Below are 12,730 nucleotides of genomic sequence, written 5' to 3'. Positions count from 1 at the left end.
GCAATGCCTGAGATGGTTGATGAACTCCATTCGCCTTGCTTTGATGTTGACGTCGGTGGCCTTGAGTCAACGGGCAAAAAAATTTCATCATAATAACACTTTGAATTTGCTTGAAACTTTTCTCCGCAAATCGTGCTTAAGAGATGTGAACATTTCTATACATGTCTATCTTTTTCTTAAAAACCCATTTACACTCAATAATTTTTACACCATCGGCTAGATCAACCAAGTTCCAAACTTAGTTATCATGCATTGGTTCTATTTTGGATTCTATGGCTCTAAGCCCTTTCTCAGAATCTAGTCCCACCATAGCTTATGTATTGTTCTTGGGCTCATCACTGTCCAACAATAATATATCGTGCTGCTCCATGGTTAGGAGCGTGAACCTTTCATTTGCATGACATAATCTTTTAGACCTACATGGAGCTGATGCCTCCACAATGCATTTTATAACATCTTGTACATCCCACTACGGTTCAGTAGGGGCTAAAATAGTCTTAGGTGTTTCCTAATTTTCTTCAAGTTGCAACGTGCTTCCACTAATTTCCTTTGAGAGAAACTCATTCCCTAGAAAGATACCATTCCATGCGACAAACACTTTACCTTCTTTTCGATTACAGAAATAATATCCTTTGATTTCCCTAAGATACCACACAAAGAAACATTCGAATTTAGGAATGAGCTTATTAGACATTAAACATTTTATATAAGCCTCGTAACCCCATATATTAAGAAAAGACAACCCAAGATACTTCTCAATCCATATCTCATATGTCATCTTCTCTACGGCTTTACATGTAACCATATTTATGTGAACGCAATAGTTTCTAGAGTGTATCCCAAAAAGGATAATGGAATATTAGATGTGCTCATTATAGACCAAACCATGTATAACAAAGTACGATTCCTCTGTTCGGATACCCACTCCATTAAGGTGTTCTAGGCAGAGTCAATTGTGAAAAAATTTCACATCACTTTAAATCATCACTAAACTCATGGCTCAAATATTCACTTCCATGATATGATCGCAGAAATGTAATGGTCTTACTCAATTGATTTTGTACTTTATTATGAAATTTCTTGAACTTTTCATATGATTCAGACTCGTGTCTTATTAAGTAGATGTAACAATATCTAGTAAAGTGATCGTTAAAAGTAATAAAGTATTGAAAACCATCTCTGACTATGGAGCTTAGTAGTCCACATACATCTATATGTACAAGCCAACAAGTCATTAACCATCTCACTATGACCAGTGAAAGATATTTTAGTCATCTTGCCAAATAAATAAGATTCACATATGTCAAATGATTCAAAATAAAATGAATCTAGAAGACCGCCTTTATGGAGATTCTATACGCTTCTTATTTATATGACCCAACCGACAATGCCAAATAAAAGTGGGATTCATATCATTACGCCGAAGCCTCTTCGCACTAGTGTTATAGATTGGCTCATCCTCAAGATCAAGAATGTACAATCCATTCACTAATGGACAACGACCATAGAGCATATCATTTAAATAAATTGAACAACACTTGTTCCTTATTATGACTTGAAAACCACCATCTACTTCCAAATATGAATAAGAAATAATGTTTTCCTAAGGTAGGGAAACAATAACGATTATTTAATTCCAAAACTGATCTTGAGGGTAATGGCAAGGGGTAAGTGCCAACAACCACCACATCAACCTTTGCTCCATTGCTGATATGAATATCCACCTCATATCTTGCAAAGCTTATAGTCCTTCTTAGTCCCTATAATGATTTGCATGTATGAATCATCACTCCGGTATCAAATACCCATGAATCATTAGGACGAGTAGCAAGATTAATGTCTGTAACATTTATATCTGAATTGGAATCTTCAAAGTACATCTTGCAGTTCCTCCATCAATGACCAGGCTTATGGCAGCGTTGACATGCATCATCAGCAATAGGGTCAGCCTTGGACTTTCCAATACGCTTGGTCTTTGTGTTGGGGAACGGGTAGGCTTCGCTAGCGCAAAACAAATTTTCTACTGCATTCAACCATGAAACCATACGAGTAGGGGATCATGGATCATTACAATTAGATGCATAGTGTAATGGAAGAAGAGTATGAGAAGACCAGTCCAGCGGCATGCGCGTCGATGCAGAGGAAGCAGTCAAACTCAGAATGGTTGTCAAAGATGATCGACCTCCTAGTCGGGATCACTTCTGGGTATGGCTTCCTTGATGTGAGCGTTCCGACTACCTAGTCAGGATACTCATGATTGCCATGTTAGGAGCGATGTCAAGCCGACCAGCGCCACAATAGCTGTAGCACCTCTATGGTATCCATATGTCATGGGGTCAAACGTTGAATGTCGGTGTGCTAGCATCTCACGTACAACTAGGATTTCGAGAGGTCAAGTGGAGAGGGTGCGGCTAGGATTTTTGAGTGGCTCAACTGTACACACCCCTCCCCACGCCTCTCTTTATATAGATCCTACTATGGGCTCCCACGTTGGAATCCCTTTAGGATTCTAGTCGATCACTGATCACAATCCATTTAAATCCTCTTACGGATCAAATCTGTGTGTCCTGTTCTAACCCATTAATTATGTGACCCGTTAGGATCATGTATACATAACTATGACTTGAAAACCCTTTTTGAACCAAAATCAACAACGGTCCCTAGCAGGGCTTATTGACTCCTGAATATACATAAAGATCATATCGGCTGAACCTTAATATACACATGCACCAATCTCTTTGCCTCACGATACCGGTCAAGCTCAAGGTAAGACATGTGCCATCCTGGTGATAGCTTGACCATTCACTCAATCTTGTAGCGGATTACTCAACTCGTGATAAACTCTTTAATCACATTAGCATAGCCATGCACTTTAAAATTCAACCACATTGAGGGGCCCAAAGATATCTCTCATGTTATAAAGGTGGGGTAAATTTTATCTTGATTGCTCACACCACACGAAATATTTTATAGCAAACCCGAAAGCTACCTTTATGACTACCTAGTCACAGAGTAGTGTTTGATAGCCTCTAAGTGTTACATTACACATTATGGGAATCAATGACGATCTCAGGTCTAAGGATCCTGCATATACACTATTTGAGATTACAATTGATGGCACATCATATAACAATCCCAGTAGTATCTCAAGGTGGATCTATCCACCACCGTGTTCTCTAACATGTGTTTACATTATTGATTTGATATCTCTATATCTATGATCTATAAAACATGATCATCAATCAATACATGTGCTAGTATGTGAATCATTATTGCCCCACATAATGATATAAGACTAGGGATCATTTTAGAATTATATCACAATAAAACGAAGAGCTTCACAAACAAGCCACATACTTACTAATCAATGTAAACGATAATTATCCAAGGAAACAAATAATCTATTATTCAAAAGTACATAACTATAGACGTGATACAATTATCTCTATGATTGCCTCTAGGGCATATTACCAACACTTTGAGATTGAGATCTCATCTGCCTTAGTCTTGGCCTTACGCTTTCTCTTCTTACTATTCTTATGAACCATCATCACATGATTGACACTCTTTTAAATGCTCTCATTCATTATTTTAAGCATCCTATACAATTAAGCCATGATTTTCTCCATTCTATTCATATAAAAGTTCATAATGAATAGCTCAAAGCTTGCAGGGAGAGACTATAGAATCACTTTCATAGCCAGCTCAAGGCTAAGGGGACAACCAAGATTTTCTAGGCTCTCATTGTAACCAATCACTTGATTACATGAGAACTGATTGGACTACCTTCTAGTAGCCTAAACACAAAAAATGACTTTGAGGTGTTGAACCTTTTAGTCCTAGCTTTATTCTCAAACATGCCACGAAGTCCCACAATCATATCATGAATATTCACATTCTCATGAGACAACTAACATCAAATGAGTCATTACAGTGCTTCTCCTAAGCTCTACTGTTAGGAGCAGTGGCATTATCAACTAGATCATCAGGATAGGGAACCTCTAGAACATACTTGTTTTTCTCTTCCCTGAGAATAATTCTAAGATTATGATACCAATTAATAAAGTTTGTTCCACTAAGATTTTCTTTTTCAAGAATCGATTGCAAGTTAAAATCGAAATTGGAATTAGCGGCGGCTGTCATAATCTACAACAGGAAATAAACATGCACCGTTCAACACTATGTTTATGTGAATCTCTCATTAAACAATTTAATAAAGACATTCTCACTATATGTTTTGCAACATTTTCCCTCTAATGGCATACAATTGGTCAGGATCCATACTCCTCTAAGTTCTAGTGAGCTCTGGCATCGCTGCTAGAAACCTAGTGACGTAGGTAAGCAACAATTTGCTAGCCATATCCATATGTGACTCTTGTTTGTTGGGTGGAATCCAATGCCCCAGCAGCCAACACCATGCCCCAAAGCATCAAAACCGTTTCGATAGATTTGTTAAGTAAACTAATACTATGCATGTGAATTTCTGACATCCACCCAATTTAATTAAGATAGTTGATGGCACTCTACTTTGGTAGACTTACCACACAATGATCAAAATTTTAATAAGCGCAACTATGAGAAGAACATCAACTACTCTTAATTTTTCTGAGAGAAACTATTCTATCATGACAATCATATCCACCACATATAACAATATAAAATAATAGAATAACAAGAATATAAATAAGCATCACAGATAGTCACGTTAATTGTGAGATAGTATGACCCTTTCAGATGGTGATCTTTATCACCACACTTCCTATCCTCCTTGCCATCATGCTTGAAGTCTTCATAGTCATGTACTAAGCTATTATATCTAATAGCAAGTAATGAATTTACATGAGCATATCAAGCATCACAAATCGACACGTGTACTACTATACAATAACATGATAGCTCATACCTGCAATTTTAAGCATGACATGCGGGCCATGAAAATTACATTCATGCATAACATACAAAAATATGGACCAACTTAATTTTGGCTAGATTTCGGGTTCTACTCCACTTCCACAATTGACTTTGTGAAGGATTTGTGGGATCACAACCCCAAAACTGTCCAAACTATATATACGACCCAAAGGTGCCCCAAATTATAGAACATTGATCCTTGATCAGATCCTTGAGTTGAGAGCCACCAAATTAAATCAATGTAGTGTAGTTGTCTAGTTTAGGCTAGTGGATTGGCTAATTAGTGCTATAATTGAGACACTTTAGTTGGGTTCTAATTAGTCTATGTCTAATTATGCCAAAATTCAAGAGCCACAATTTGACCACCGTCATGATATGTAAATGATAATATATCAAATTCACTTTATGAATATTAATTGTTTTTCTCAAGTATTGTTAGCGATCTTGTATCTCTAATAGGTGACCACTTGCAATTTTGCTTAATCAATCATTTAGTTTCGAGTTAGACAATTTTACTTCTAGAAGTGATCATGGTGATTAGATTTATTTAGTTGACCTCTTGTGATATTTAAGGTATACTATAATCATGGTGATTAGGTCTCCCATAATTGCCGATAGTATGGGGTGGTGAGTTTCATACGTGACATGTATTGTCGTGGAAGCACCAAGTTTGTAGGTGATAAATTGAAAGAGACTATATATTAAAGATACTTGGCCTGATCTTAGACATGATAATTGTCAAGATCAATCCAAGAAACTGATCGGTCTCATCCATGTGTTGAGACTAGGAATAAATCCCAACATATACTTCATAGATGATAATCATCACAATATCCAACTTAATTGTATTTAATCATCTAACAAAAGTGACCTTCACAGGGCAAGATCCAAATAAAACTGTAGTGGAACTATGTAGACTTTATCCTTCAAGATGACTCCACGAGCAAATAGACATAGAAAAAACCTTAGGACGATCCATCTTCCATGAACTCTTCAATGTCTTCTCCGACTGAGTTTGTTTGGTGATAGCAAGTGTGAGCACACATCATACTTAGCAAGTTGTGAGGAAATAATATATATATGAAGGCTTGAACAATAATATGACAATTATGACACTTTTTCATAAAATAAAATTTTCTTTAAAACGATTGGAAAGTAAGTAAATAATAGTAAATAAATAAACACCTCAAGATTCCAACCATCTTGACTTAACCAACATTACAACACCTCAACCATAGTTATCACCATCAAGATTTACCAAACCCAACACCTTAATCACAGTTCTCACCACCATGATTGATCAAACAAATCATATCATCAAGTTCTAATCATGCGCGATTTTCCTTGTCATTTATGACCGTAAGTATGGCTGATTAACCAGTTTTATACTCTACAGAGGTTATATACTTGATGAGGACATCTCTTCCAACGATACAACTACACCTACTGCACAACAAGGACCAATGACAAGAGCTCGGGTACGACGACTCAATTATCAGGAACATGGGAGAAGAACCAGATGACTCAAGTGTGGACGTCCACTTCAGACATCAAGATCTTCAAGCTGCAGAAGTTTGCACATCAGGTTCGGACATCAGGTTCGGACAGCCAGGCTGGCCCAAATTGCTTGGCCCATATTTTTTGACTCCGAAGGTTGTTTGAGGCCCATGAGTACTTGTTGGAAAGATCTTGAAGTCTACTTTCAAATGGATCCAACCTCATTGCAAAACTCCACCGGAGCTGCTCAGAATCGACCAGAAGACGTTTAGACCTCTAGTCTTGGGTTAAGGTCCTTGTATCTAGTTCAGCCCACTAGGGGCCCATCTTGTGTTAGGGTTTCTTCACCCCACACCTCCTGGCTGCCTTCTACCTATAAATAGAACCTCCAGCCACCAGGAGCAAGGTTGAGTTTTGTTTAGATGCAAGTTAGCTACCGCTACTTCCTTGTAAACGCGTGTGTCGATCAGACCACCCGATTTGCTTGATTCAAGATCCCAACTTGTGATTCAGATCAATCCTTTGGATTTCATTCCGTGAGTTATTTGCTTGTTCATCTTGTTCTTGCTTGTTCTCGATTGCTAGCAGGAGCAGCGGTGTTCTTGGCACGGCAAGAACATCACCAACGGAGACGGTGTACCTGTTGCTAAGGCGCAGCCCCTTGTGGTCGTTGTAGTCAGACAGCCAACGTCGAATCCACCCCAAATCGAAGTTATCCCCAACTCTCATCGAAGGATCAGGAACAAACCCTAGTGGGTTCCATTATGTGGTATCAGAGCAAGGTTTTTCGGTGAGAGATTCTACCCATTCTTTGTTTTACCTACAATCCAGAAATCCCAAAAATAGTATAGAACCGAAATCCCCAAAAACAAGTTTGAGCCTTGCTATTTCTGCTTAGTTCTTTGCTTGTTGAGTTTGTGGTTTACATCGTGGTGTCAAGTGCTGGTTCTTAGGTTTTAATCCTTTAGAGTTTCGAGTTCTTATCATGTTTTGGTCACCAAACGAGCCGCTGCTGCCTTTCCCCCAGTTTAGCCGCTGCAATCTCCACCAAAACTACTACCACCACCACCACCGAATTTGGCGCTGCTCTCCACCTTTTCGCTGCAACCCTCACCACCATCACCATCATCCACACCTGCACAAAGACTCCCTTATGCATCTCTTCTTTTTGTGAAAATCTGAGTACATTCAGTTTTGGGAACGAGAGAGTGCAATTTGCATATCTGTGCTACTTGCTGCAATCCTTGTGCCTAGTAAAAGAAAGTCTATGCTACTTGCTGCAATCTTGTTATAATTATATTGCAAAAGTTCAGTTTGTGCTACTTGTCAAAAAAAAAGACAACAGAAAATAGAAAAGAAAAAGAAAGGAAAAGGAGGAAAAAAAAAAGAAGAAGGGTTAAGTTAATGCTGTTTACTCTCATCATCTCCATTGTTTGCTGCTATCCGGTGACAACATTTGTGTCTAGGCTCGCGTCTCTAGCACGGGTTAGCCTAGGGCCAGCACAGTACTATCTTTGAACACCTATTCAACTTGCATTGACTAATGTGGTTCTAGTTGTACCTTGTTCAATACTTTCAGCACTCCTATAGCTCCACAAATCCGACTACGACGTCACAGGACTCTGTTTGTTGCCACCATTGTTGTTGTTCTTGCCGTCTCCAACACCATCTGCATAGCATGGTAAGAACATGTAAGAGCTTGGTTGGACAAGTTTGAGAGATAGATGGATTGATGCCACCTAGTGTTGTTAGTTGAGATAGGCTTCTATTATTGTGAATTTGCTTGCTGCACACTAACCATGCCAGGAGAAGACGAAAGGACCCCGCCACAGTCATCACGATCGAAGGCCTTGCTGCAGCACTTTGAGCGCAAAGTGAGGCTCCATGCTGAACACCTTGATGAGGATGTTCGTGTCACCAATGAACGCCTAGGTCAATTGGAGGCCACGCAGATCAACACCAACACCAGACTGACAGCATTGGAAGGCACTCTTGGGGCTCTTAACACCTCCCTTGTAGGTATTTTGGAGCGGTTGGATAGGATGGACCGGAAAGGCCATGATGGTTCAGGACGGCGCAACAACAACAACACCGATAGCAGTGTAGCTGGACATGATGAGGAGGAATATTCAGCGGACACCGAGCATGATGGTGAGGTAAATGATCAACAACGCCACCAACAGCGCCGCCATCGACATGGTACACGTGCTCGTCAACCACGACGAGAGGTACGTGATAATGATGACCCTTTGGGGAAGATCAAGTTTAGCATGCCCTCCTTTGATGGAAAATATGACCCTAATGCATATCTTACTTGGGAACTAGCGGTTGATCAAAAATTTGCATGTCATGATTTTCCTGAAAACAAACGTGTTAGGGCTGCTACTAGTGAGTTTACTGATTTTGCTTCTATTTGGTGGAGTGAATACATTCGCAGCCACCAAAACAACACTCCACAAACTTGGGAAGCTATGAAAAGAATCATGCGAGCTAGATTTGTTCCCTCTTATCATGCACGAGATCTTCTGCATAAGCTACAGCTTTTGAGACAGGGAAACAAATCTGTAGAAGAATATTATCAAGAGCTGCAAACAGGGATGCTTCGGTGTGGTTTGGTAGAAAATGAGGATGCAGCTATGGCTAGGTTCATGGGCAGGCTGAACCGGGAAATTCAGGATATTTTGGCTTACAAAGAATACAATTCGATCACTCGTTTGTTTCATCTTGCTTGTAAGGCTGAAAGGGAAGTACAGGGATGGAGAGCTAGCACAAGAACTAACATTTCTACAGGTAGTGCTACCTCTCGGATACCATCCAACCCCGCTGGTCAACTGAACCAAGCCACTGCACCACCTTCTTCAAGCAGCAAGCCACGCCCTTCGACGACAAATTCCTCACCTTGCCCTCCTGAAACAACAAAGGGGGCAGCTGCTGCACCAACCAAGAGTTCGTCCTCAATTGCCTCTTCGGGGCGAACTAGAGACATTCAATGCCTCCGTTGCAAGGGTTACGGCCATATTCGCAAGGATTGCCCAAGCGCACGTGTGCTAGTTGTGCGTCCAGATGGTGGGTACTCCTCTGCTAGTGATTTAGATGAAGAAACATATGCTTTGCTTGCAGCTAACAATGCAGGGGGAGATGGGGAGCACAACCAAGATGAGGAGCACATTGGAACAGAACATGCTGAGCACTATGAGAGCCTCGTGGTGCAGCGAGTGTTGAGCACACAAATGGAGAAGGCTGAACAAAATCAGCGCCACACTTTGTTCCAAACCAAGTGTGTGATCAAAGAGCGCTCTTGCCGAGTGATCATTGATGGAGGGAGCTGCAACAACTTGGCAAGTGCTGAAATGGTGGAAAAGCTTGCATTGAGCACCTGGCCACACCCGCAACCTTACTACATTCAATGGTTGAACAGTAGCGGTAAGGTGAAGGTAACACGGTTGGTGAGAATTAATTTTGCCATTGGTTCTTATCATGATTCTATTGATTGCGATATTGTGCCCATGCAAGCATGCTCTATGTTGTTAGATAGACCATGGCAGTTTGATATTGATTCTTTGCACCATGGTAAAGCTAATTAATACTCTTTTATGCACAATGGCAAGAAATTTGTTTTGCATCCAATGTCTCCTGAAGCAATTTTAAAAGATGAACTTACTAGAGCTAGTAAATTGGAGAATCAAAAGCATGCTAAGAGTGAAAATCAGATTGTGGCAAATGAACTTGAGAAGCATAAAACGAAAAATGCCAAATCTGTTCATGATACTAAAAATGAGATTAAGCTGAAAGGGTCATGTTTCATTGCTACCAAATCTGATTTGGAAGAGATCAATGCTACCACTGCTGTTTGCTATGCCTTAATTTGCAAACAAACTTTGTTTTCACTTGAGGAGATACCTTCTTCCTTGCCTCCTGCTGTCACTAAACTTTTGCAGGAGTATGAGGACATTTTTCCAAAGGAGGTGCCATCGGGGCTGCCACCAATTCGTGGGATTGAGCACCAGATTGACCTCATCCCCGGGGCCTCCCTGTCCAACCGTGCGCCATACAGGACCAACCCGGAAGAGACTAAAGAGATTCAGCGCCAAGTGCAAGAATTGCTCGACAAAGGTTATGTGTGTGAGTCTCTTAGCCCCTGCGTTGTTCATGTGCTTTTGGTTCCTAAGAAAGATGGATCTTGGCGCATGTGTGTAGACTGCCGAGCGATTAATAACATTACCATCAGATATCGTCATCCTATTCCTAGGCTAGATGATATGCTAGATGAATTAAGTGGCTCAATTGTGTTCACAAAAATTGATTTGCGTAGTGGTTACCACCAGATTTGCATGAAGCTAGGAGATGAATGGAAAACAGCGTTTAAAACTAAGTTTGATCTATATGAGTGGTTGGTCATGCCTTTTGGTCTCACTAATGCACCCAGCACCTTCATGAGATTAATGAACGAAGTTTTACGCGCTTTCATTGGCAGATTTGTGGTGGTATATTTTGATGATATTTTGATATATAGCAAATCACTAGAGGAACATCTCGATCATTTGCGTGCTATTTTTGATGCTCTACGTGATGCACGTTTGTTTGGTAACCTTGAGAAGTTGGAGCAAAGGTGCATGTGTTAACCTATCTTTCAATGTGTCGAAGGCGCTCTTGTGTGAAATCAGAATTTTTGGCTCAAAAGTGCATCGCATTCAAGCTCAAAAGTTTTAGTGAAATCAGAATTTTTGGCTTGGAAACAATAAAAGAGCAATATGCACAAGATGCTGATTTTAAAGATGTGTTGCTAAATTGCAAGGAGGGAAAAACGTGGAACAAATTCGTCCTCAATGATGGGTTTGTATTTAGAGCTAACAAGCTATGCATTCCAGCTAGCTCCGTGCGTTTGTTATTGTTGCAGGAAGCGCATGGAAGAGGGTTGATGGGACACTTTGGTGTGAAGAAGACAGATGACATCCTTGCTAGTCATTTCTTTTGGCCCAAGATGAGGAGAGACATGGAGAGATTCATTGCTCGCTGCACAACATGCCAAAAAGCTAAGACACGCCTTAATCCTCACGGTTTGTATATGCCTCTACCTGTTCCTAGTGCACCATGGGATGATATTTCTATGGACTTTGTTTTAGGACTGCCTAAAACAAAGAAGGGGAGGGATAGTGTCTTTGTAGTTGTGGATAGATTTTCGAAGATGGCACATTTCATACCATGTCATAAGACCGATGATGCTACTCATGTTGCTGATTTGTTCTTTCGTGAGATTGTTCGATTGCATGGAGTGCCAAACACAATTGTTTCCGATCAAGATGCAAAATTTCTTAGTCATTTTTGGAGAACCTTGTGGACTAAATTGGGGGCTAAGTTATTATTTTCCACTACTTGTCATCCCCAAACTGATGGATAAACTGAGGTTGTGAATAGAACTTTATCTACCATGCTTAGGGTTGTTTTACAGAAGAACATAAAATTGTGGGAAGAATGTTTGCCTCATGTTGAGTTTGCTTACAATCGTTCACAACATTCTACTACTAAAAAGAGCCCTTTTGAGATTGTTTATGGCTTTGTGCCTCGTGCCCCAATTGATTTGCTGTCTCTTCCAACTTCGGATAGATTGAATTTTGATGCTAAACAACGTGCTGAGCTGATGTTAAAAATGCATGAGACCACAAAAGAGAACATAGAGCACATGAATGCTAAATATAAACTTGCTGGTAGCAAAGGAAAGAAGCATGTTACTTTTGAACCGGGTGATTTAGTTTGGCTGCATTTGAGAAAAGATAGGTTCCCTGATTTGAGAAAGTCTAAGTTGCTTCCTAGAGCCGATGGTCCTTTTAAAGTGCTAGCAAGGATCAATGATAATGCATACAAGCTTGAGTTGCCTGCAGATTTTGAGGTCAGCCCCACATTTAACATTGCAGATTTGAAACCATATTTGGGAGAGGAAGATAACCTTGAGTCGAGGACGACTCAACTGCAAGAAGGGGAGGATGATGAGGACATCCCTTCCAACGATACAACTACACCTACTGCACAATAAGGATCAATGACAAGAGCTCGGGCACGACAACTCAATTATCAGGAACATGGGAGAAGAACCAGATGACTCAAGTGTGGACGTCCACTTCAGACATCAAGATCTTCAAGCTGCAGAAGTTTGCACATCAGGTTCGGACATCAAGTTCGGACAGCCAGGCTGGCCCAAATTGCTTGGCCCATATTTTTTGACTCCGAAGGTTGTTTGAGGCCCATGAGTACTTGTTGAAAAGATCTTGAAGTCTACTTTCAAATGGATCCAACCTCATTGCAAAACTCCACCGGAGCTGCTCAG

The 12,730-nt window shown here is 40.4% G+C and overlaps 1 protein-coding gene across 1 annotated transcript; it reads left to right on the top strand.

Annotated features, from left to right (window-relative positions):
* The first annotated feature begins 8,207 nt into the window (after window positions 1–8,207).
* Window positions 8,208–9,992, top strand: LOC133910613 (uncharacterized). Its single transcript, XM_062352948.1, has one exon. It carries the CDS (start codon window positions 8,208–8,210, stop codon window positions 9,990–9,992), a length of 1,785 nt encoding a protein of 594 aa, XP_062208932.1.
* Window positions 9,993–12,730: the final 2,738 nt, after the last annotated feature.

Source organism: Phragmites australis, chromosome 3 (assembly GCF_958298935.1).
Source record: "Phragmites australis chromosome 3, lpPhrAust1.1, whole genome shotgun sequence".
Classification (NCBI taxonomy): domain Eukaryota; kingdom Viridiplantae; phylum Streptophyta; class Magnoliopsida; order Poales; family Poaceae; genus Phragmites; species Phragmites australis.
The sequence above is the reverse complement of the archived record's forward strand: the minus strand, read 5'-3'. Positions and strand labels throughout refer to the sequence as shown.

Bases quoted from the DNA above. Each gene is read 5' to 3' on its own strand.
- LOC133910613 (XM_062352948.1), top strand. From the start codon at position 8,208: ATGCCAGGAGAAGACGAAAGGACCCCGCCACAGTCATCACGATCGAAG.